The following is a 27387-nucleotide window of genomic DNA, read 5'->3' as shown; positions in this document are numbered from 1 at the left end:
CTGGGACAGCAGCAAATTTGTGAAGTGTGACAGTGCCAGACAGAACTATAAAAGCAGCAGACCTGTGAAGAGCGGCAACAACAGTCTCATTAGTGAAGAATGCTGCATGACCACATGTCATCATCTTAGGATATACTTTGAATGTAACAGACCTCATAGGCGTGACATCAGTAATGTTTGTAGACTTCTTACAGGTGACATGGGTAGCATTAGTATTGCTCATGCAGCAGATATGGGGGTGGGCTGATGTCAGTCTGTAGCGGGAATAAAGCAAACCAGTGAAGTGTGACGCTGACAGTTAACATGGATGGTGAGGTGTGACAATGGAGAATCTGTACTGGGAATATAGCACACCAATGAGATTTGACAGTGTTAGTCTGTCCTGGGAATGATAAAGACCAGAAAGATGGCTGCAAGTGTTAAAGCATATTTAGGCAGCAACATGCAACACAGTGCTCACACAAACACTAACAGACACACACTCACAAAACCTTACAGTATGTCTTTGATCTTCGAACCTTTCCAGTAAATCAGTGCCCTTCCCTGAAGAAGACAATCCAGACTACATTTGAGCAGGATGACCCCAGATAATATCAATGTATACTGGGAAAATAGAAGGCTTGTAAGGTGTGACAACAGCAGCCTCTATGCAGAGAACACAGCAGACTTGTGTCAGTCTGAATTGGGAATGTGGTACACTTTATCGGATTTGGCAGTGTCAGACTCTGTCTTGGGCATACAGATGTGGCATTCTCATTCTCTACTTGTAATGCAGCACGCCAGTGTAATGTAATAACAGCAGGCTCTGCTGGGAATATAGCAGAACTGCGAGATGTGGTAATGTCAGTGTATACTGGCTTCTAACGCGTGAAAGCATCAGACTGTATGCTGTGAACACTGCAAAACCTGTGAGGCCTAACAACAGCAGTATACATGCTGGGAGTGAAGAAGACTTCTGATGTGTGACAGTGATAGTCTCTTTATTAGGGATGCAACAGAGTAATGAACGATGAAAGTGACAGTCTGAATGGGAACACGTGAGACGTTTGAATGTGATGGTGTTTCCAGCAGTACGCGGGTCTGGTCATAGATGTGTATAAGGGCAGTTTTTACCCTGTAAATAATGTACGCAATACAGTGTGTCAGTATCATTTGGTGTAATGCAAATGTCATAGGCTCAGTAGCAGTCACTATCTTTGGAGTTTTTTTGCAGGCCAATTAAATACAATTCTATTAATTTATGCAATTGACCTAAGAATTGTTCAGGTCTTTGCCCTCTTTCTTGCATGTCCATAACATAATAGTAATGTTAGTCTTTGCCTGCCAGACCAGTGTGGCAATGTACTGTAAATTTTAATACAGTGGGAATGGACAATCTAACACTGTCAACCCCTGAGCGAGGAATGCTTTTCAGTGCAGATGTGGCCTCCATATACATTTTTGGGTGTTTGCTGTAGGAGTAGTTGGTGGTTGTATTCCTCACAATATGTGCAGTTGAAGGCACAGCAGCGGCAACACATGAGCTGTTGTATCTCCTAGTGCTTTGCCTCCAAAGTACCTTTTGCCTGTGGTGTTGTATTTGGATGAACTCCATGGGCATGAGGCGTTTTGCAGGAAAAGCAGTCTGATTGCCAATGAAGTGTTATTTGCAGCCTCAGACCCTTCGAAAGACCTGTTAAATAAGTTCACTCAAAATTCAGGGTGCCACAATAGTTTGTTCTTCTCCTAAAATGGCCATTGGCAGAGACTGGGATATTTAAGCTTTTAAGTTTAAAGATTTTGCTAGGTAGTATTTTGCACACTGGGTCTTAAGCCTTCTATAAAAGGAACAAAAAAAGATCAAGTAGTAGGGTAAACCCCTTGATGATGGTTCAAGTTAATATTTTAACCATATCTTTCTATTATATAAAAAAAATCTTAGGACAAGACTAGACTTTTTCAGAGAGACAAGACAATACTTTTTCAGAGAGATAATTTCACGTCCTACAAGACGAGACTTTGTGCCAAGAGGTGAATTGAAAACCTAACAGGTCCAAGTGGGGGCGGAAATAAAAGACAAACAGTAGAAGAAGAAAATGAAAGTACCAAAATTCGAAAGTCTCAAAAAACTGATAGTAAAGATCCCATTATCGCTAACAAACGGAAATTATTATTCGGTGAAATAATGGAACAGCGAAAAGAGATCGAATATATGGACATACAGTAGGTGATATGACAGATCTACTACAAGTTTAATTTCAAAGAAACCACAATTCAATCAGGTTTATATTTATGATCACGGAGAACCGATGCAACATACAATTTAAAGAGTTAAACGATCGGACGCATTAGAAATTCTACAGCCAATAATGGATACAAATCTATATGTCCAAAAGTATCGCATTTTACACAAACTTGGATTTCTTCACGCTTGCATATATAACAAACCAACATGTGACGAATTGTCAGCGATAATAATTTAGAAAGTTGGAGATATCAAAGACAGAGCTGATATTTGTGTTTATCCAAAAGCACAGCACGATTCGTCACAAGCGGCAGATCCGGGAAATGACTAGCGCATAGGGCCTGCATGGGGGTTGGCGAGCAGGAGGCAGAGCCTCCTAGTACTAAAATATTTTGAATTTAACATTAAGTCTTATTCAACTAATTGTTCTCTTGGAGAAGTTTGATTGAGTTGGAGAGATTTGTTGTGGGAATTAAATAAAATTGGAAAATAGCCTTTTATAGACAGAATATTTTTCTAAAGTAAGTTTTAGTAAATCCCACAAGTGGAGCTTTCAATGAGAGGAAATTTCCACAAGAATGCCAATGAACACCAAAGGTCTCATTTAAAAAGTGATCATGTATTCATTTTCAAAAATATTTGGTCTTATATTAACATGAATTGATTTTATAGTACAAGGAAATCCCACATCAGCTTCTCAGGATGACATGAACAAAATTAAACTTCTGGGCATTAGATAAAATTTTATCTTAAATGTTGTCTCATTGTCTTGATAGAGTCAGCTGCAGGAGCTGACGCCTTACAAGAGATCAAACAACATCAAGCCTTTTTACCCTGCTATGCACCTAAAACACATTTACAGTTGATTAAAAAAGTAATAAATAAAGAGAGAACAGAAGGAAACTGGTCAGGTACATGGATAAGAGAAAAGGTGGCCTCTATTAAAGTAGCACTATCAGTAAAATGCCTCAAGGCTTTGTTAGCAGCCATCCGTGTGGGCGCAAAATGTGTTGCCAAGATACAGCTGATCATAAACAGCACGCATGTCAAGAATACCTCTTATCAACAGGAAGTGAGATGAAGGTGCTGGACAGAATGCAATGACCCTTCGGGTATATCAACCTCTGTTTATGGATTTTTTCTTTCATGAATTTATTTGTCTTTTTTCTGTTTATTCAGTTATTCAGCCTTTCAATTACTCTTGGAGCAACAATATTTTATCTATCTATCTATCTATCTATCTATCTATCTATCTATCTATCTATCTATCTATCTATCTATCTATCTATCTATCTAGGATAGTTTCTGTTATTAATCTTTTTGTCTTTCTTTTGGCTTTGTAAATATTTCAGTAAGTTTGAGTTGGATGAAATAGGTTTGAGAATGTTAGGCCCTATTCTATTATAAAAATATCTCAGGAATGAAGCTTCCTGATCATCTCTGTTTAGCCTTGTCTCCCACTCTTGTGATCTTGCTGTCAGGTGCTACCTATAGAGCACTTCATCTGTCTTCTGCCATGCCACTTCTCCTAGGCGTCTTCTTCACCAGTCCTTACATAGCACTTTCTATCATACCCAGCTATGGACTACTTTCTTGTTCACACAAAATTAAATACATTCTAGAGAAGCTCTGCTAGTAGTAACATTTTGAGCACTTCCTGGTTTTCTGCCAGCTATTCCGTTTCATTCAAAAAGACATCTTCCTCATGTCCAGGGCTCCCTGGCTGGCACATCCACATCTGCTTACATTACGTGCCTCATTACAGTTGCTGTACAAGGGAGAGAAGGAATGAGAAATCCACTCGGGCTCTGGCAGCCATCCAGAAGATCTCTCCAGTGATATCCTTTTCCACCTCCAGCTCTTTTGCCTGTTTTGTACCTACTGTGCATGACGGAAATTGCGGCAAGTCTTGTAAGTGTTGTTGCCAAGGTTTTGTGTGTATTCCTGGCTCATGATATTTGGGGTGATGTACACACTTTCACTGCAGCCTGACCTTGCTGCTTCATTTTTCATGAGCACAGGCCATAAGATTAATGGAGGCAGCTGAGCAGCAGTGCAGGGAGGCAGGAAACTGATTGATGGACCACTTAGCTGTGATGAAGCTGCGATGAAGCTGCAAACAACAGTCAAACAGATGTTACTATTGCATTGTCAGTGCGTGAGAAGGTATGTGTGTGTGTGAACTGTGTGCATATGCAAGGTGGCTTGTGTTGACACTGGCATTTATTGAGGGGACATACTTGCACATCATGGTGATAGTGGGTATAAGGGGCAGCATACATTAAATGACTTCTTACCACTTGCATCCATGTGCATTAAATATGCCACAGTTTGCTGAGTGATTATACCAAATGGGTCCCTTCATTATATGTAAATACCACATATATATGTGTAAGGTGTCTCCATGCCACTTATTTGTTGGTTTAGACTTAATTTGAGTCCCGATTATGTTTTTGTTTTATCACATTTTAACATTGCCATCAGAATTTATTTTACATTTACTAAAATAAAAAATGGATTTAATCAAATTTATTTTAGCTGATAAAAACAGCTCAGCATTTAGCCATACATGTAAGTCCATCTTTTTCACACCTAGTGTATGTACCTAGAGGTTGGCACAGTGATTAGCACTTCTGCCTTAAAGCTCCAGATTTCTGAGTTCAATCCTTGCACAAACACCATCTTTGTGGCGACTGCCCCCTCTCACCACAGCTGCCTGCTTTTTCATGCCACATCCCAAAGATGTGCATGTGAGATATGCAATGACAAAGAGTTTGGCCACTATTGTATAGCCAGGACAGAATCCATATTGTTTATTCTGGATGTGAGAAGCTACGGTCTGATGCTGTCTCCATTCTAGTATCTTTCCCAAAAGACTGAGGAGTGTAATCACTTGGTAACTGAACATGCCCTCTTGCCCCTCTTTTTAGGAGGCAGGACCACTCCCGGGTGCCAGTCTTGAAGCATGTTTCGGCAGTTTATCCATTACCCTTTCATAGTTCCAAATTTCTGTCCAAATGTCCTCCACCCTTTGCCCTTTCTGCTTTGGAGCTTGCTAACTGCTATAGTGTCCCAAGTCACATTTATGAACTTAATTCTAGCCAATTCTATCAACACTGCCCTGCAAAAGAAGGTTTACTTCAAAGTGAGGACTGAGGATATTCCATGTTAGCTTGATGCTTCTTTACTTATACAGCCTGGTTGATGTCCCACCTACCTTTCCAGGCCATAATCCATCACCACCCCAGAATCCAGCAGCTCTAACATACACACTTTCACTTTGTCCACTGCTGCAGCTGCTTCCTTCTTGGACTGCCAGGACCTTTAATATTGCATGGAAAGTCTCTTTTTAAATAAACTGTTTCCATTACTATTGGGTGTCCATCAACATGAGCTAGGATTGCTGCCATTAAAGGCACTGTCAACGAGTAACATTGAGATAGATGTCATATCCATGTCCTGCTCAAATATACAGAAGCGTTTCCATAGGAAAAGTTTGAAATTATCTCAAGAAGTGGCACCCACTGGCCATTCCTGTTATATTCCACAGGCTGCCTATCTGCTTATTCAAGGTCTCTGTCCGTCTGAGCCAGCTCACCACAAAATGGGCATAAGATGACAGCTCAGCGCCTCTCTTTTCCTCAATGTCCACAGCATACTAGAGTAACTATACAACCTCTGATCAGATGATATATCTACAAATTCAATCACTGACCTTTTGGTACCCGACAACTGATTACCAACTTTCTGTTCGCACTTGGTGTTTGTTATACACAGTTCACCACTAGCACAGAATTTTACCAACAATTCATTGTTTTTATTTGAATCAGGCAGCTCATTCCTTCCAGTCATACTCATGTATCTCCATTATTCTCCATGTGAGCACTGCATTCTCCCAGCAGAGCTACAGGGTCAGCAGGCTGTACCCCTGCAAATCCACTGGGAGGTGCTGTAGCAGCTGTGTGACAGGTGTAAGTGAGATAGATTCTATCACATTATTAAAAAATCTTTTCACAGCATAACTACCCTGCTGAACAAAAAACATAAATCCAATACATGTGCTAAGAATAAAACAAATGGTGGACTGGATTTGACAAATTGTTTTGAATGACAGATTACCATGTGTGAGATCAGTGCAGTTATTTACTGCTAGTAAGTACTAATGAAGGACAGCATGGTGGTGCAGCACCTAGTGCTGCTGTATTATAGATCCAGCGCCCTAGGTTTGAATCATGTCCAGTCATTCTTCTTTTCAAGTTTGTATGTTCTCCTTGTGTCTACACAGTTTTTCCTGTGAAATTCCAGTTTTCTGCTCACATATTTAACCTCCTTAGCATCATGCTTACCCTCTAAAAGCAAGCCAAAAACATGAGTTTTTTGCAGCAATAATTTAACAGAATTGTGTAAATACCAAAATGTCAACATTAATACAGTAGAAAAGTTTTGTCTAGTGTCCACTGCTGTATTGATGCAGATTTAGAAACAGTCACCAACACACAGCCCAATGTTGCAATCAGGACAGAAGTATACTTCTTGGAGCACTTTTCTTATATTATGTTTTGTGTTACTTGAGCATGAGGAGGTCGAATGATCAGGCCTGATCTTCACAATCAATGGTGACCATTGTGTTATTGTAGGCTACCACAGTACAACACTTAGTGACTTCTACATTTCTCCTGATATAGACATTGACAGTTGCTGCATTGTTAACAGTGCTTAGGGAGCTCATGTCTTTCTTGCCCTTCCACTTGACCACAATCATTTTGCTTTTTTTGCCATGCAACTACTTGCACCGTGGTGAGCCTTTCTGTGACCAGATTCACCAGGCATATCATCGCAATTTGGTCATACAGTGCCATATGCGTCAGTAGTGATGAGAGAGCCCCATGGAGTTTGTTTCACCAGGAGTTCACCGAAATCACGTAAATGTTTGGGAACTTCGACAGACTCTGCAAAATGCATTGAAGTCAACGGGGAAGGAGGAACTGAATTAGTTTTGAACGGATTATAATGGTGAAATGGTCTTTTAAGCGTCTCTGAGGGTTAGAGAAGCGTCTGCAAGCTATGCTGGAACAATTGTTGTGGCTATGTGATCTGAGCTGTGGGTCAGCAGCACTAGCCACCTCTGGAGGAATATTTCATACAAAAATAAAACAAATGAATAATTATGCAAATAAATGAAAGTACTGTGAAATGTGACAATAAATTAAAAAGAGCTTAAATAAATGTGTCATGAAATATGTTTTTATTTCATGATGAATTTATTTATTTCATTTTGTCCATTAATTTTTATTTAATTTTGTCCATAATATTCTTCCACACATAACATGCAATTTGGCGTGAATTTAAAACTATTGCTCTGACTTGTCAAAGCTGAGTTTTTGTTTTTTTTTTAAAAAACACATGCAGGATGGAAATCCAGCTGCAGTACTGAACAGGTCATGCATGACGGCAACGTTCTTGTGAGAAAGTTCTATGCATGGCTGCTACAGCTCTTTGATGTCATTCTAGCCTCATGGGGCTTTGAGAAAAAAGGTTTGCCTAAGCTGGTCGCGTGGCGAATTCCCAGGAAAATATTTGGCAAACAACGTTGCCAGCGAACACAGCATATTCGCTGAGAAAAACAATTTACCGAATTTTGACGATACTATGCATCAGTTTTGCTATCTGTATCCTCATCAGATAAACAATTCACATTTGTCCTCACTATTGCTTGATTCAACAAATGGGTCAGTTTCAGTTTGTTCTAAAACTGGCTTTACAGTTTTTTGTTTGGACGCAATTGCTGATTCTGATTCTGTAGTGAAAAAAGTGCTATTTAAATGTAATGAATTATTATTATTATTATTATTATTGTGTGTTTTGGTTGAAAGCTCCACTCCACTCCTGATTATTAATGAAATAGAGTGTCAGAATGCAAAAAAAATAAATAAATCATGATTTTTTTTTTTCCAGTATGATGTTGTTTAATTCACATGATGGAAGCAGAAGATAGACAGAGCATTATTTGGGCTTAACAATTTACATCTCATCAAAAAAGAGAACCATTTTTAAATAGAATTCTGAGCTTAAGAGACTCTCAGGGTTAACACCAATGAGGTTAAAGACATGCCTGTTTGGTTAATTAGTAATTTCAAATTGGCTCTGTGTAGGCCTTGTGATAGACTGGTGTACCAATGAGGCCTGTTACCAGTACTGTTAGGATAGGCTCTAACTCCCACAATCCTGAAATTGGTTAAGTGGGTTTGTGAGTGTTATGTTTGACAGATGTCTGCTTGTCATCAATTGTGTTCGTGCAGCCATGCTGTTTGGTCTTATGCAGATGAAGCCTCTGGTTGGCTAGGTCAAATCCCACTGCTTATTCACTATTAATTTCTGAACAAATCTCCTACAAGGAAATACTTACAAAACAGGCATTTCTGTTAAAACTGTGTAGTTTGGCATACAGCTTTTAAAAATAATTTTCTATGTGTGTGAGACCAATGCACCTCTCTCTATAAATAGGTGTCTCACCACACTTGTCTTTATGAGTTTATTCCCAGAAATACAGACAGCAGCTTGTAGCTTTATCGTGTCTGTGTGTCTTACCATTACAGAATCCAGACATCGTCCTGGTCCACTACCTGAATGTACCTGCTATAGAGGACTGTGGGAAGCCGTGCGGCCCAATCTTATGCTCCATCAACACTGACAAAAAAGAATGGGCCAAATGGACCAAGGAGGAGCTGATTGGACAACTGAAACCCATGTGTGAGTATCTTTGTCATTTCCAAAAATGCCCTGGTGTTGCTTCATGCACGTTCTACCAGAATGGCTGCAATGTTTTGGGCCCTTAGTGTATATTGTATAATTTCTGCTTGTCATATGAGACTCAGTTTGTTTGAAGAATGGACTTTGCATTTCAGGGTTCTGTTCATCACCTGTAGTGTCTGTAATGCATTCAGGTCCCTGGGTCAACATTGTTCATTACTGACCTTCTACCACCAACACTCATTTCTTGTGCTATACACTGGGATAGAGTTGAATGCCAGATGAAAGCATGAAGTTGAAAAATTGACCTTTCTCCGTTTCCCTGTGTGTTTAACAGGCTTTCAGTATTCATGCATGTTAATGTTTTAAGCTTTAGCACTTTACTATTTTTGTATTATAACTGAAAATTTGTGCAAGTGCTCAGCAAAGAGCACCAAACAAAAATAAATTGAATTAACGCTAATTGTAAGATTAACATGTAAGTTTTAGATTTGGTTCTGTCAAACATTTTTGGAAATAAGTACATGCTATAAGATTACTGAAACTGCAACTTTTGCACTGGAATTTGACTATTTCCCAGTTTTAATAACCTCAGTTATGGAAGAGTCATTTCCTGTCTTTTTTCAGTTTGACTCTCAGCTATTTATACACATTATTTCTCATCATTCATTGAAGCTGCCAGCTTTAGACCAACACAAGCAAACACATTCCCTCTCTATGTCTTGAATAGTTCAGTGTAGGACAGAGAACACACAAACCCCTCTCCTTCTGCCGTGCTCACATCAATCAGGGTTCAAATGAATTGGCCACTTATGCAAGGACTCATCAGTCTTTTTTGCACATTGTCTTCTGTCCACCCAAAACTGGAAGCACCTTAGGCGAGAGGGTTGTTGCTCTACAGAAAGCATTTTATTATTATTAGGAGAGTCAGCTGGTATCAAAGGGATATCAATTATGAGTATAAAAGTACACACTGGTATGATTACACTTTACTTCTTTTTTCTTTTTCAAGGTGCTAAAAATGAGTTGTACACACAACTTGGTTCATTTAGGCAAATTCCCAGCATGCACATAGAAACCGCTTGCTGGAAAATGTAATTGAGAATGCATAGACACATTCAAATGGGCATGTTGGAAATACAGCTCCTAATGGAGGGAAGTCTCAAATGGGATTAAGACCAAGTGTAGTCTGCAACTTCCATTAGCTGAAATCTGCTGAAAATGTCAAGGATGAATAGTGACGCTCTGATGCCATCTGCTGGGCAATACCTGTAAGTGCAGATTTAATGTGAAAGAAGAATATGCGATAACAGAGGCCAATAAACAATGATAGAAGAAACCCTGCAGAAGCCTAAGCAAATGTCATAAAGTCCCATCACACACTTCAGGGCTAGTCAGTTCAAGGTCACAGTTCACCTCAACACTGAGATCTTAACTAAAGGTGCCAGTTTTATTGCATGATTAGCATCAGTTTCTTAAAATCATCAAATAAAATTTTAAAAATATATGCAAAAATATTACTGGAGTAATCCCAAGGATAAACAAAGATGCCAACACAGCTCATTAAAGTAAAAAAAACTATAGAAACAGCACTTAGTAATGTCAGACACCTAAATCTTAGCGGCTGCAAGTTTTTATTTAGCATGCAAATATTCAGATTATCATTGTGGGGGTGGTTTAGGAATGAAGAACTCGCTTTTAGTGTTTTTTTTTTTTAATTGCTTTCAATATTATAGTATTTCAGCTTTTGTATTTCAAACAGCTGGTTACACACAGATTAGAAGAAGCTCTTGTATTGCTGTCCCTCATTTGCATGTCATTACTATAACATCAGCTCCTTTTACTTATTTGGGTAAATTATATTAAAAACAAAAACAAAAATGACTGTTATGACAAACCTGCATCCTCATTTTATTACTGTTTCATAATTGTTGAGTTTATTGAATGCAATTCTCAGTAGTCTAAAAAAAAACATTACAAGAAGCTTAGAGTCATGGCATGCATATAAATGCCATCTGTAATTACATTGCTAAACAGAATAGAGGGATGAATCCCTGTGGGGATCAAGGCTTTGCCATGGACACCCGTGTGGTATGTTCATGGATGATTTCATGGGACTGAGCAGTGGCTCATAAGCTAAAGCTGGGTATGGGTCAAACCAGTGACCTTTCCATTTTTAATACTGACTTGCTCACCGTCCAGTCCAGTATTACTAACAAGCAGAGCATACGCTGCCACATCACCGCTCATTGCCAAGAGGTGGAATAAAAAGGTAGAGTTAGCATCACACTATACCCCTGAATTCATTCATGGTCTGGGCAGCTTGAAAGTTCAGAGCTGTTCTTCTAACTACCATGGCTGTTCTTTGGTTTGAGTCAGTGTAGCTCAGTCACAACAGGCTTACTCTGGTGCACTGCAGTGGCTACGCTGGGGTACTATGATCACGGACGACCCTTATGGTGTGGATAGTGTCAGAGGTCACGTTATCTGTTACAGCAAGCATTTTACATCTGCTGTGTTTTTATAAGAACACCGCAGACTTTGTGTTCAAAGTAATGGAGCCACAGATTTTAACAAAAGGAAGTGGAGACCCCAGAACCATCTAAAAGCAGAGGGCCTAGAGCACTGCATGAAAAAGAAAACAGGGAGATGCAGGGGACCCAGTATAAATTAGATGAAACCCTGAGAAGATACCCTAACCACTTATGGTCATTAAGTTCATCTGAAAAAATGTGCCCTTAAGCTGTGAGCCCCCAGTTATAACTTTTGTTTTTAAATAGCTCTCTCATGCTGACCATTCCTTCAGTGTGGTTCTCTCCCAGTCATCACTCCCAGTCTTGCCAGTCCCGCAGTGTACCATCAGTCTCATTTTAGTCTGAGCAGACCCTTCTTTCATACTGGGTGGGTTCCCAGTGCAGCTTGCTAGCGAGTAAAGCGGGCAGCAGGTGTCATGCTGACAGTGTCTCCTCTTTCCTGGCAGTTCACGGGATCAAGTGGACCTGCAGCAATGGGAACAGCAGTGCTGGCTTCTCTGTGGAGCAGCTGGTACAGCAGATCCTCGACAGCCATCAGAGCAAACCGCAGCCCCGGACTCACAACTGCCTTTGCACTGGGAACCTGGGTAAGGGAGGGCCTCTGAGGGGGGAGGTGGGTGTGAGAGAGCTATTGTATTTGGCCTAAGACTGGAAAGGGAGCAGGCTGCAGAAGAAAGTCACTGGAATTCCAGTGATTATTTTTCTACAGTGAGCTCCTTTACAAGGGGGCAGCATGGCACCACGGAGAGAAATGGATTCAGTCCACAGATCTGGGTCCTCATTAATGAGGGAGTCTAATCCACTTGCATTTTCTTCTCTCTATAGGTGCCGGCAGCAGTGCACATCACAAGTGCAACAGTTCCAAGCACCGCATCATCTCTCCAAAGGTGGAACCCAGGGCTGGGGGCTATAGCAGCAGCCACTCAGAAGTGCAGAACAACGATGTATCAGAGGGCAAGAATGAGCACAGCCATGGGAGTGGCAAGGGTGGAGCACAAGGAGGCCGTGAGAAGCGCAATGGCAAAGTGTCCAAGCCAGTGCTGCTACATCAAAACAGCACTGAGGTCACTTCCACAAACCAAGTGGAAGTTCCCGACACCACTCAGAATTCACCCGTGTCCATCAGCAGCGGGCTGAACAGTGATCCTGACATGGCTGACAGTCCAGTTGTAACTGGCCTGACCCATGTGGCCTCCGTTATGAGCGGCCTGTCACAAAGCACTGCTGTATTCATGTCAGAGGTGACAGGAGACCCTGTGTACAGCATGTCCCCCACTGGAGGCCCAAACCAGCACCTCATTTCTTCTGACACCTCAGCGCAAGGACTAGTCCTTGCTGTCACCTCTGACAGCCACAAGTTTGCCTTCCCCGCACCTGGGAGCGCCGCCGATGGCTTGGCAATGCTGTCTGCAGCAGGAGTGTCTGAGGAACTGGTCTTGTCAAGTAGCCTCGACTCAGTAGGGCCTAAAATCCCTGAAACCACCATGAACTTTGACCCTGACTGCTTCCTCAATAACCCCAAGCAAGGCCAGACGTATGGGGGAGGGGGGCTGAAGACAGAAGGGAGCAATGGGAGCAATGCGAATAGTAGCAGCAATGGGAACACCAGCAGCATGGGGCGTTCACCCCCTGTTTCAGACACCACTTCAGGGTTTGGTTTCTCCACAACTCTGGTGAAGACAGAAATAAAGACCGAGGACACTTCATTTGAGCAGCAGCTAGCTAAAGAAACTAACTACCAGGTGGGGTCTGTAGTGAGTGGTGGCTCTTCAGGCCCGGGATCCTCATCCAGCTCTCTGTCCCTTACACCTGGCACCACCCTTCTGCCATCTGGTGGTGGACTGAGTCCAAGTACCACTCTGGAACAGATGGACTTCAGTGCCATTGATTCTAAGCAGGAATACCAGTCCTCTGTGGTAGCCACTGGCACTAGTAACTACGGTCAAACTGTGCCAAGCCCCCACCTGTCGCACCAGAGCCGCTCACCCAGTTTCTTCCTGCAAGAACCACCTCAACCCCCTCCACAGCAGCAGGTACCTCCACCAGCCAACACTCCTGGTTCCAACTTATCAGAATCCCCATCTTTTATGGGCCTGCAGGTTGTAAAGACTGAGAACCCAAATGGAGGCAACGCTGGACACCATCACCACCACCACCACCACCATCACCATATGCATCATCCTCACCAGCAGCCCCAGCACACTCCTCCAAACTGCAATGGAGGAGGTGGACTGGGGACCCCAGTTGATCAGTCTCCCACACAGCAATCTTCCCTGCAGCTTTTGCAGTTCCCTGCTGGATTTCAGCCTATGGCATCAGAACATCAAGAAAATGTAAACCTGGAGCCAAATGCAGGGGCACAAGGAGGCCCGGGAACTTCCCAAAATGGAGTAGAAACTGGTGGGGTAGCAGAAAGCCTACTGAAGTCAGGAGACCACCTTCAAGTGTGTGGCAGCACTGAGCACTATCTGCAGCAGGCCTCAGAGAGCAACACAGCAGGACTGCGCACAGGAAATGGAAATCCTAGCAACGGCACTGGAACACATCAGCAGTTGCAACCCATCTTGCAGAGTGCTGGTCTGGTACAAGGGCTGTATCCATCTGTAGGTGCTCACCAGTCCCTGGGGAGCACTGGAGGCATGGAGATCAGCCTGGACCATTTTGACATTTCCTTTGGCAACCAGTTTTCAGACCTCATCAACGATTTCATCTCAGTGGATGGGGGAGCCACTGTGGGCCCCTCGGGGGCACTATATGGGCACCAACTAGTGTCTACAGGCCCTGAAGGGCAGACCCAACCAGGACCTCAGACTGGACAGGAGGAGGGAGCCAGGACTACCTACAGCCAAGCCGAACTGTGTCTGCCAGCTTGCTGCAGCCCCCAGCATCTGGGAGGAGCCACTGGAGGTGGGAATGGAGGAAATGGAGCCAGCACCGATGCCAGTCCCCTATCATATATGCATGTTGCAGAAGTAGTTTCTGCAGCTGTGGCACAAGGAGCTCTGGGAATGCTTCAGGCCACTGGAAGACTTTTCATGGTCACAGACTACTCACCAGAGTGGTCTTACCCAGAGGTGAGTTGGACACCACTGGACACACTGCCCTCTGGTGTACTATATAAATTATGCTTGCAGAACCTTGCCTATGCCACCAGTGGGTTGTTTGGCACCTTCACTTTAATACATATTATTTTGTGTAAAATAAAAGCCAAGGTAGTTTATTTCTCAACAGTCGACACTGACATTCCATGTTAGTCAATGATGTGTTCAGTGATTTATGATACTCACCTGCTTCTATCTGCCTGTGTGTGGTTTTGCCATTGCAGGGTGGGGTCAAGGTACTCATTACTGGACCTTGGCAGGAAGCCAGCAATAACTATAGCTGCCTCTTTGACCAGATCTCAGTCCCAGCTTCCCTGATCCAGCCAGGAGTATTACGATGTTACTGCCCAGGTAAGCCATTGTTAAAACACAATCATCCAGAGCACACTCTGCTATTACCTTAGTTCCTTAGATCTTTGCTGCAAAGTAATCAGCTGCTCACCTAGTTTTTTTTTTTTGTTTTAAGCACGTTGTATGAGCTTATTAGAAAGGCTTTATAATAATTTAGTTCCCAACCCAAGGTCTATGGGGCTCTTGCCACTTTCAAACCTGATCTCTTCTGTATTTCTTTATCCTTCACAGCCCACGACACTGGTCTTGTCACTCTGCAGGTAGCCATCAGCAACCAAATCATCTCAAATTCTGTGGTGTTTGAGTACAAGGCCCGGGCACTGCCCTCACTACCATCTTCTCAGCACGACTGGCTATCTCTAGATGGTAAGAACCTATGGGGTACTTGATTAGATGGTTGGGGTGATCAGCTATAATGTTACTCTGTAGGAGGCTCTAGTAACCACTGGGGGTGCTATACGTTTATGCATGGCAGCATCATGTCACTTTATTAAATTCAGATAAATAAGCATGTTTGTCCCAAAAAAAGGAGCAAATCATTTTCCTGATTGACTTTACAAAATAGTCTATTACTGTACATATTACTGTTCAGTGAGAGGCTGTAATGAAAGTGGAATGATTACATTGTGAAACACATCCAGGAAATTAACAAGTTTAGAGGCTGTCACACATAGACTTCATGTCTGAAGAAAACAGTCAAGTTGGCATCAATATGTCTCCTACTTCAAGCCTTGTTCTGCATGACACTGAGAACAGGTCTTACTTTTTGTAGATGACACAGTCATAAAATTTCTATTTGCCTCAGAGGTTCAAGTAATCATGTAGGGGGCTCTCTGTAATAACAATCTGCTTTGGATTTAAAAAAAGAAAAACAGTGCTCTCATTGTTCGGTATGTGAGGTTTAAGCCAGTGTTATTCTGCCTTGGCCCTAGAAGGTCACAGCACTTTCTAATCTTTCTAATTCATGTTCATTATTTAAGGCATTACTATACTTTACTGGCCATTTTGCTTTCTTGTTTTTGAATTCAGCCCTTGAGTTTCAGAGCTTTGTAACGGTGTTTTGTATTTAACTCACTAACTTGCATTTTTTTCCTAAGTACTATTTGCAAAAAAGATAAAAATGACAATGATATCTGCATTTGGGTTCTATTGATTAGAACTGGTCACTTTTTAAGAACGTATTAATGGGATAACTTTTTGCATGCAGACGGCGTTTGTGCACAAAATACTAAACAGGTACCGCTTATGCATAAAGAGGAAAGATTTGTGAAATTCTGGCAGTTTGGACAATTAGCTTTCAAGTTCATGGTGACTTAAAAATATGCAAAAAGTGCTGCATGTGCAGGACATGTGATGGACTTGAGCCCTGGCCAGTGCTGTTCCTACCTTGTGCTGCCAGGATGGCTCCAGCTCACCATGACCCTAATTTAGATCAAGCAGGTTTAACAGTACATGTATGCTGCTAGTGAAATCAGAATTAATAATACTAATGCAGAATACAGTGCCTAATAAGAATAGTTTTTAGGATTTGATGGAGAGAATATGCCACAGCAAAAACACACCTGCATATTTCCTTTATTGATTTTGCAAAAGCATCAACCTAGTGCTGAGGTACAGCCAAAGTGAGCAATGCTGACATGAAGGGCACTTTCATGTCATTCTTAGCTTAATAAAGAAAACATTTCTCTGAGCCTGTCACAATATACTATACTAATAGGACAGCTCTCTACCTGGTGGGCAAGACTCATAATTAAGAAATGTTCATAGTTGCAAGTGTATGTACTGTATGAGTGTACAACAAATCAGCTGCATTTCTGTACAGCGCTTTTGACTGAGTATGGGCTAAGAGCACTGTAATAAGTTTACAGGTAGGAATGACAGATTTTACAAATGACATAATGTAAACACACGTTCCAAAAAACAATATATTAGGTTAAACAGTTAAGAACACATTCAAATTATTTCAACTTATGTGTGTTTGAGTATAAGATCCAGGTCATTTAATTTAACTTATTAACATATAATAGTTTAGATGCTGGTTAATACATCTTGTTGACTAAAGACATTATGAATATATAGAAATAACATAAACCCAGGCACCAAAGGTACAATATATTGCAAGTACATTCCTTCAACTGTTTCTGTGAATAAGCAATTTACAAAATTAAAATTGCAATGAATAAGGGTGCAAGGATAGAAATTTAGTTAAATTTTGCAATTTTGATTTTTCAATTAAGAAAATTCAGAGTCATGGTACACTACAGCTACTTTAGTAACACAAACAACCTTTACAGGAAGCCACTCCAATGAAGGGCCCATGACACAGACACACAGTCACACAGGCAAACTCATATTTAGAAGCTCCAAATAACGTAACACACAGATTATGGGGATGTACAAACACCACATGGGATTGCTGGATATGTGAGACAGCATTGCTCACCACACCAAACTGCCCCCCATAAATGCGTGTTTATACGGTACAGTGGTGTGAAAAACTATTTGCCCCCTTCCTGATTTCTTATTCTTTTGCATGTTTGTCACACAAAATGTTTCTGATCATCAAACACATTTAACCATTAGTCAAATATAACACAAGTAAACACAAAATGCAGTTTGTAAATGGTGGTTTTTATTATTTAGGGAGAAAAAAAAATCCAAACCTACATGGCCCTGTGTTGAAAAAGTAATTGCCCCCCTGAACCTAATAACTGGTTGGGCCACCCTTAGCAGCAATAACTGCAATCAAGCGTTTGCGATAACTTGCAATGAGTCTTTTACAGCGCTCTGGAGGAATTTTGGCCCACTCATCTTTGCAAAATTGTTGTAATTCAGCTTTATTTGAGGGTTTTCTAGCATGAACCGCCTTTTTAAGGTCATGCCATAGCATCTCAATTGGATTCAGGTCAGGACTTTGACTAGGCCACTCCAAAGTCTTCATTTTGTTTTTCTTCAGCCATTCAGAGGTGGATTTGCTGGTGTGTTTTGGGTCATTGTCTTGTTGCAGCACCCAAGATCGCTTCAGCTTGAGTTGACGAACAGATGGCCGGACATTCTCCTTCAGGATTTTTTGGTAGACAGTAGAATTCATGGTTCCATCTATCACAGCAAGCCTTCCAGGTCCTGAAGCAGCAAAACAACCCCAGACCATCACACTACCACCACCATATTTTACTGTTGGTATGATGTTCTTTTTCTGAAATGCTGTGTTCCTTTTACGCCAGATGTAACGGGACATTTGCCTTCCAAAAAGTTCAACTTTTGACTCATCAGTCCACAAGGTATTTTCCCAAAAGTCTTGGTAATCATCGAGATGTTTCTTAGCAAAGTTGAGACGAGCCCTAATGTTCTTTTTGCTTAACAGTGGTTTGCGTCTTGGAAATCTGCCATGCAGGCCGTTTTTGCCCAGTCTCTTTCTTATGGTGGAGTCGTGAACACTGACCTTAATTGAGGCAAGTGAGGCCTGCAGTTCTTTAGACGTTGTCCTGGGGTGTTTTGTGACCTCTCGGATGAGTCGTCTCTGCGCTCTTGGGGTAATTTTGGTCGGCCGGCCACTCCTGGGAAGGTTCACCACTGTTCCATGTTTTTGCCATTTGTGGATATTGGCTCTCACTGTGGTTTGCTGGAGTCCCAAAGCTTTAGAAATGGCTTTATAACCTTTACCAGACTGATAGATCTCAATTACTTCTGTTCTCATTTGATCCTGAATTTCTTTGGATCTTGGCATGATGTCTAGCTTTTGAGGTGCTTTTGGTCTACTTCTCTGTGTCAGGCAGCTCCTATTTAAGTGATTTCTTGATTGAAACAGGTGTGGCAGTAATCAGGCCTGGGGGTGGCTACGGAAATTGAACTCAGGTGTGATACACCACAGTTAGGTTATTTTTTAACAAGGTGGCAATTACTTTTTCACACAGGGCCATGTAGGATTGGATTTTTTTCTCCCTAAATAATAAACACCATCATTTAAAAACTGCATTTTGTGTTTACTTGTGTTATATTTGACTAATGGTTAAATGTGTTTGATGATCAGAAACATTTTGTGTGACAAACATGCAAAAGAATAAGAAATCAGGAAGGGGGCAAATAGTTTTTCACACCACTGTATATCTCATTTTTTCTCCTATGGCTTTGAAGATCCCTTTGAAACATTTCCAATTTATTTAAGAATTTAGGAAAAAATAAAAATATTAACAAAATGCATCTACTAACCTTAATTTTAGCTATTACAAGGACAACATAATAAAAAGGCAATGTATTATGGGTCTTGGGTCAACTCTTGCATCATTTTGTCATTTTGCCTGGATCTTTTTGTTAGGAATTAATGGTTTCATTTCATTTCATTTTTTGTCCCCCACTAATTGTTATTTTTGTGACTATTTTTTTTCTGTTGTACAGATTATATAACTGTTTTTTCATGAGCACTGCCATTTTGTGTCTCTAGATTTCACAGGCTGGAACCATTTTGTGTATCTGGTCGCTGTGATATGTTAACCATAGCATACCTTCCCGTGTATCTCTTGTTTCTTTTCTGGAGTAATTTAAAAGTTCACAGAAATATGCCAAAAACCTTTTAGGTCCTTTCTCATGGTTTACAAGTACCTACCCTCCCTACCCTTCTTATGTGTACATTTGAAAGTGATTCCTAATTATCTTTATTCTTACATGCATTTCACCTATTTCCCTCCTATCTGTACATTCTTCTATTTCTTTGGTCCTTCTCTTTTAGAACATTAGATGAGACGAGAACTAAACGAGAACAGGCTATTCAGCACAACAAAGTTCGCCACTCCTTTCTACTTAATTCTTCTAAAAAAAAAAATCAAGTCTAGTTTTGAATGTCCCTAAAGCCTTACTATCTACCACACTATTTGGTAGCTTGTTTCAAGTGTCTATGGTTCTCTGTGTAAAAAAGAACTTCCTAATGCTTTTGCAAAATTTACCCTCAAGTTTCCACCTGTGTCCCTGTGTTCTTGATGATCTCATTTCAACAGTAACAGTCCACTTATGTACTAATTCCCTTCATAATTCTAAACATTTCAGTCATGTCACCTCTTAATATTCTTTTGCTTAAACTGAAAAGGGTTAGGGTTAGGGTCTGCTCTTTTAGTCTTTGCTCATAATTCATCCCCTGTAGTGGTTGTATGAGCTTAGTTGCTCTTCTCTGGAACTTTTCTAGTGCTGCTATGTCCTTTTTGTAGCCTGGAAACCAAAACTGCACACAGTACTCCAGATGAGGCCTCACTAGTGCATTATAAAACTTGAGTGTAACCTCCTTGGACTTGTACTCCACACATCGTGCTGCATAACCTAACATTCTGCTAGCCTTCTTAATGGCTTCTGAACATTGTCTGGAAGTTGATAGTGTTGAGTCCACTACGACTCCTAAATCCTTCTCATAAGGTGTACTCTCGATTTTACGACTGCCCATTGTATATTCAAACCTAACATTTTTACTTCCTATGTGTAATATTTTACTTTTACTGTCATTAAACTTTATCTGCCACAAATCTGCCCAAGCCTGTATGCTGTCCAAGTCTCTCCACAATGATTCAAAGGATTCTAGATTATCCGCCAACCCACCTATCTTGGTATCATCTGCAAACTTAACCAGCTTGTTACTTATATTCCTGTCCAAATCATTTATATGTATTAAAAATAGCAGTAGCCCAAGCATTGACCCCTGTAGGACACCACTCTTAACATTGCCTAATTCTGATGAGGTTCCTCGCACCATAACCCTCTGTTTCCTGTGTCTGAGTCCAATTTTGCAGCCATCTACAAACATCACCCTGAACTTCCACTTCTTTTAGTTTGATGCCCAACCACTCATGTGGCACCTTCAGATGCTTTCTGAAAGTCCAGATAAATAATATCATATGCTCCACATTGATCGTATCCTTTTGTTGCTTCCTCATAGAATTCCAGCATGTTAAAAAAAAAACATGACCACCCTCTTCTGAACCCATGCTGACTGTTCAGAAAAACTCCTGTTCTTGCCATGTGTTGCTCAATCGTATCATTAATAATTCCTTCCATTAATTTTCCTGTGATGCATGTTAAGCTTACTGGCCTATAGTTGCTTGGATCTGACTGGTCACCCTTTTTATAGAACGGGATAATATTTGCCATTTCCCAGTCCTTTGGAATTTCCCCAGTGTGCAGTGACTTCCTAAAATGTGTGTCAATGGTTTATATACTGTATGTAATCGCTAGCCTCCTTGAGAAGGGTAAATATCTAGTCCTAAAGATTTGTTTGATTTCAGCCTATTTAATCTAAGCAGTACTTCTCCCTCTACAATTTCCAAATTAATCAGTACCTCCTTTTACCGCTGGGAGGTTATCTACTTCCTCACTTGTAAAGACCTCAGGAAAAATGCATCCATTATTTCACTGTCTATATTTTTAATTCTGCTTAACTATCCCTGATGCACTCCTTGACTGTCCTTTTACTACTAAAATACTAAAAAATTTCTTTGGGTCATCTTTTGGCTTATCTGCTATATTCCTCTTCAACTGTCTTTTAGCCGCCCTAAATTCCTTCTTAATGGTTACCCTCATGTTCTCATTCACCCTATGATTCACATAGGAGTTATTAGTCTTATAAAGTTGTTTTTTCCTTTGCAGCTTCTTTTTTAACTCATTATTGATCCACTGTGGAGTATTTTTTAAATTCTTATTAAGTCAAAATTTAGGTATGTACCTGTCCTGCATTATATGTAAATCATTTTCCATTGCTCCTCAACTGTCTCCACACTTAAAAGCTTATCCCAGTGTATCCTACTTAGACATTGCTGCATCTGCTCAAAATTTGCTCTACTAAAGTTAAACTTAACAGTTTTAGTCTTTGCATCTGCACTCTTACAAAACACTGAGAATTGTATTATATTATGGTCACTTGACCCTATGGTTCAATCATCTCTACCCTCGCAATTCTATCTTGATTATTACAAAATACTAAATCCAGACAAGCTTCACCCAGTGTTGGTGCTTTAACATACTGTGTTAAAAAACAGTCACTGATTACTTCAAAAACCTCCTGCTCTTGTGTTCTGCCATTTGCAAGTCTGCATACATTGAATTGCATGTTCCTTATTCTCCCAATAGGCTGACCATTAAGTATGCATTTACAACCTGCACAGCATAATTTACACTACAGCTTATTTCATCACCTGTAAACAAAGTTCCTGCTTTTGAGCAAGTTGAATTTAGTCTTTTGTAAATAAGAAAATGAGATTAACAGTTGCTATGGGTAATGATTAGCAATCTAGGACAACCCTAAATCAGGTTGGGATAATCAAACATGGCCAAAACCCTGGAATTTCACAAAACATTAACTATATTACTTAATTTAAATTGACAAAGCTTAAAATAAAATTCTTTATTTAATACACAAATTTAATAAGTAAAAAATACACAAAAATGGAAATAACGAAGGGCGGCACAGTGGTGCAGTGGGTAGCGCTGCTGCCTCGCATTTAGGAGACCTGGGTTCGCTTCCCGGGTCCTCCCTGCATGGAGTTTGCATGTTCTCCCCGTGTCTGCATGAGTTTCCTCCGGGTGCTCCGGTTTCCTCCCACAGTCCAAAGACATGCAGGTTAGGTGCATTGGCGATCCTAAATTGTCCTTGGTGTGTGTGTGCGCACCCTGCAGTGGGCTGGCACCCTCCCCGGGGTTTGTTTACTGCCTTGCACTGGGAGTGGCTCCAGCAGACCCACCGTGACCCTGTAGTTAGAATATAGCAGGTTGAATAATGGATGGATGGATGGAAATAACGAAGAATAAAGATACAAACTAAAATGACTTAATCAATAACCTTTAAAATGTTTCCATAAATTAAATCACCAAAAACATTTAAGAGATAGGAACATAAAAGAGTTGAAATGAAACACTTAAACCTATCCAAAAAAAAAATGAAACAAGTCTTTAAACAATTTGAGAAAATGAAATTCAGGAAACAAAGATAACATAAAAATACATAAATGTTTTAGAACACTTCAGTTTTTCCAGTTTTTCTTCAAACGTAATGCAACAAATGACCAAAAGTGCTGAAATGGTGTATGCTAGCAAAAACTGAAAAAAGGAAATATAAGAGTATTATAAATTGTCTTTCTTCAGGGAACAAGTAATAGGTTACAAACTACAGATGTTCTGCAGCAGTTAAAGTAAATTAAGCCTTGCAAGCAATTTGCACAGGTGTCCCAACTTCTGTTGATTACTTAAAACCCTCTGACTGTCTTAAAGCAGAGTTGGAAAAGACTGTGTTACTACACCCTCTGAAGTACGATTTGGACAATATTACACTGTAGAAAGTTGTAAATTCCAGTGATAATGGCAAGAAAACAGCAATTAACAAATTAAGTGAGACAGATCATTATTACCCTTGGCCTTTCATTTAGAGAAAATAAAGAAAGAGTAAGTACGGATGTCCTAGACAATCCAAAGGCAAATGGAAACTGAAAGAATCTCTGACAGGAAGAGATCTGGCAGAGCCAAAGTCACAACCTAATCAGAAGACAAGTTTGTAAGGAAAACCAGCTTGCGTGACAGGCGTCTCACAGCACAACAGCTTCAAGCGCAGCTTAACTGTGGTCGAAAAAAGCAAGTCTCAGTTTTTCTTGTAAAGAGAAGACTTTGTGCTGCAGGTGGCGAGGGGCAGTAAGAAAGCCACTCCTTAAAGGACAACATAGGGCCTTGACATACCAGCTGTGGACTACTGCACACTGAACCAATGAATCAAAATTTGAAATCTTCAGTGTATCACACATGTTGTTTGTACACCGTCAACTTGGTGAAAGGATGGTTCCTCAGTATGTGACACCAACTGTTAAACATGGAGGATGAATTGTGATGGTCTGGGGTTCTTTTGCTGGAGGCAGAGTTGATGACTTGCACAGAGTGACCGGCATACTGAATCAAAAGGGTTAACACAGTTTGGCTGTTATATCACCAAAAGGTGGCTACTTTGATTAATCAAAAATTTGAATACAATTTTGTACGCTGAATGATTCTTTGAATTATTTTTTTATTTGCCATTGTTTATTTGTTCTATGCCTTGAAACATTAAGACATTAAAACATGCATTTCCATAAAAACTGAAAAAACTGAGATGTTCTAAAACTTTTCAACTCTGGTGTATATCTCCTATATTCCTTATTAAAAAGATGTACCAAATGGCACTGGAATGAAAAGAATTTCTAGAGCAATTTGCTTGGCTTTTTAAAGCGACTGTCTTCCCTGATTTACTGAAATTAAGTTCTGCGTATAATGGCTGCCTGTCATCAGTTGAAATGATTTCCAATTTTTTGAGTATTGCCCTCCGGCACACACTTACCAAATCATTTATGTCACCCTCAATAACTTTAGCAGCGTGTTTGGTAATCTGTGGAGCTTTTTTAAGTTTTGGTTTGTCAGACTATAAACCAGGCAATGAAGCAGAAAGTGATGATAGAGTGACTCTGTTCTGTCTATTTTAACTGTCCAACGTTAAATAATCCAAGGTCACAGAGGAGAAATTAGCATTGATTTCATTTAGAGTGTATGCTTTTTTATTAATATTGCCATTCCTAAGTATTTATACTCAATCATTATTTCTATCTACTCCCACAGAACAGTGATAGGTGAATGTGCAGTTTTCTGTCTCTTTGAGTCAAATATGATTTCTTTGGCCTTTTTGACATTCAGAGTAAGAGATATCATATTACACCAATTTACTAAACAGTCCACTTGATTTAAATAATGGCTTTCATCCTCAGCAAAGATGTGCTGTATTAGCATGGTGTTATTAGCATTCTTGATAATAGGGCAGTGGTCATTGTTCTGTCTCAGGTCACTTGTGTGCAGTGTAAATAGTCATGGAGACAAAACACATCCTTGAGGAGCACCTGATCAGTTCCTCAACCAGTTTGTGAGGTTGGATGGTATTGAACGCTGAAGAAAAACCCAGAAATAATGCTCTGACATATGAACCAGGCCTATCGAGAGAGGTGTAGATTTGATTTAGGACAACCAGCAGAGCATCTTCCACACTTCTGTTTGTACAGTAAGAAAACTGGTGGCTATCTTGAAATGACTTTACCATTGAAGTATTCAAAGCATTTCATTGGAATGGATGTGAGCGCCACAGGTCTTGCTTGATCTGGACCCCTTAGGAACCGAGCTCAGAGACCAGTGAAAAAGCAAATGACAAACTGGAGAGAGCTGCCTACAACAGGAGTCAACTTGATATGCCATCTGGCCCCACTGCCCTGTTCGTTTTTACCTGCTGCAAAGATTTCTTCACTCCAGTTATACTGACTTCCATCCCAGCAATATTTCTAATATTTTTACAGCAGCATCTGCCTTACTTGTGCATTATGAGTACTGAAATCATTGAGTTCAAATCTTGTAAAAAGTCATTGAGATCATCTAGTATAAGATTGTGGACCTTGTCCGTTTGAAAGCCCACACTTTTTTAAGAATCCAGTCCTGTGATTGTTTCAGATCTTTCCATCCCTGCTTTGAATTGTTATCATTAAGCCACCTCTTGACTTTTTTCCTCCATACACCTTTTTATTGTGTTTAATTAACATGTTAAGCCTTTGCAGCAAAACTTGCTTTTCTTCTACTTTATTTTCCTGATTAGCATGTTGTTTATACAAAAGTAGTTCTTTTATATCTTTGGTGATTTATGGCTTACTACTTGGGTACCTTTTGACAGTTATTTTCTTAATGATCTTAACAACGCTAGGACAGAAAAAAGCAAAAGCAATTAAGGCAGCCAAATCAATTCCACATTAAATAAGTTCCTCAATGTCCAAGGCAGAAAATAGGAGGATTCACAAGGATTTCAAAGTCTACAGGCAACCAGGAACTGAATGTCATTATTAACAACTAAGTAGTGTGGTTACATTTTCAAGGTGTGGGCTGTTAACAGTTTTAAGTAAATATTGAATATAGTGTAACATTTGTTAGTGTCACCTGAGTTTGGTTTCTTCATAGCCTTTTATTCTTTCCCTCTGTGAAAACCAGTTTTCCTTCTTTTGACATGGAAGGGAATTAAATTGTCATTTACGTAGGCAACTTCAGTGAGATGGCAGTTCCACTGCCTTATGAACTTTCCATTCTCTTTCTTTAGCTGTGGTTGAACATACTGTTGATTGGAACGTCTTTGACCCCAACTGTTGACACCCCTTGCCCCACCTTTTGCTGCTGATTGGTCATTTGGTTAAGTTAAGACACACAATCTATGGACATAAATGAAAATTTATATGCATTTTGCATTTTAAACTGACATAAAAATTGCATGTTGTAGTGACACGCAATTGATCATTTGCTTGATATGTTTTTAAATGATGACACAGTTGTATCGTGCTAAAATTAAATACACCATGTGCATATGGATTACATATCAATTTAGTTAGCACACTGGATTCATTTAATTTTAACATGAATAATCTTCCATATGGAAACTCCAATCTTAGATAGTGGTGCTTGAATTTCTAATGGGGAAATACACCACACGCCTCACTCTTTATGTTAATACACATTGAGCAGTGTTTCTCAACCTTGATGAAATGAGCGAAAATGGAAGAGCAGGTAGGCCCCTCCAAACTATTGCACAGCACTGTCAAGCCCTTTGGTGGACCGGGAAGAGGGGTGTTTCGGTGCCTCTCAGTAGGTAAAATATTTTTTTTCCTCATGTGCTTGTGACCCAGAGGTTGAGAAGCACTCACATAGGTTATTAGCACTTATGTATATCCACTTCAAGCATACACATTCACATCCATGTTCTTTAAAGGGAGACTACATATAACTGACAAAAAACACAAAAAGAAATACTGTACTTAAGTGAAAAATGTAAAAAAAAAAAGGAAAATAGTATAACTAATAATATATAAGTATTATTCAATTGTATGACAATATATATTCAGACTTCACATTATTCCTTCTAATTATCCATTTCAATTCAGAAGAATACACTTTCCTGTAAAACTGTGTTTTGCAGTGACCATCGACAAAAGCCAAGGCACTAGGAAAAGCAGAAAAAAGCAGGAATCTATCTAATGTGAGAATGCTTTTCTCATGGACAATTGTATATAGCATGTTCAAGAGTAAGAAGACCTAATGACCTAATAATAATATATTATTTTTTATTTGACAGATGCCTTTATCCAAGGCACCTTACAACATCTGATATAAAATTAATTAAACTTTCATTTTTCCAATTGGAGCAGCGGCAGGTGAAGTCACTTACCGGTACTCATGGTCACAAATTGTCAGTAGCAGGATTTGAACTCACAACCTAGCTCCAAAGCCTTAACTACTACAACACACTGCCTGCCACAAAAAAAAAACTAACTAAAAACATTGTAAATATTCTAGGCCCAGCCAAGGAGCGGAGGGAGTCTGGTTCGATGACCTCAGAATCTCGTCTCTGCTGTTTGCGGAT

The 27387-nt window shown here is 40.2% G+C and overlaps 1 protein-coding gene across 12 annotated transcripts in view; it reads left to right on the top strand.

Moving 5' to 3' along the window:
• The window catches only part of LOC114656015 (calmodulin-binding transcription activator 1-like), a 559017-nt gene that overhangs the window by 446157 nt on the left and 85473 nt on the right, over positions 1 to 27387 (top strand). For 10 of the 12 annotated variants that reach the window (XM_051930419.1, XM_051930418.1, XM_051930414.1 and 7 more), the window contains 5 exons: positions 8821 to 8974; positions 11955 to 12095; positions 12334 to 14582; positions 14834 to 14960; positions 15192 to 15326. In XM_051930419.1, the coding sequence (XP_051786379.1) occupies positions 8821 to 8974; positions 11955 to 12095; positions 12334 to 14582; positions 14834 to 14960; positions 15192 to 15326 (2806 nt within the window). The remainder of the gene's footprint in view (positions 1 to 8820; positions 8975 to 11954; positions 12096 to 12333; positions 14583 to 14833; positions 14961 to 15191; positions 15327 to 27387) is intronic. The other 2 variants (XM_051930420.1, XM_051930415.1) reach the window with 1 other exon arrangement.

This window comes from Erpetoichthys calabaricus, chromosome 8 (assembly GCF_900747795.2).
Source record: "Erpetoichthys calabaricus chromosome 8, fErpCal1.3, whole genome shotgun sequence".
Lineage (NCBI taxonomy): Eukaryota > Metazoa > Chordata > Cladistia > Polypteriformes > Polypteridae > Erpetoichthys > Erpetoichthys calabaricus.
Note: the sequence above shows the minus strand (reverse complement) of the source record. Positions and strands in the feature narration are given on the sequence as shown.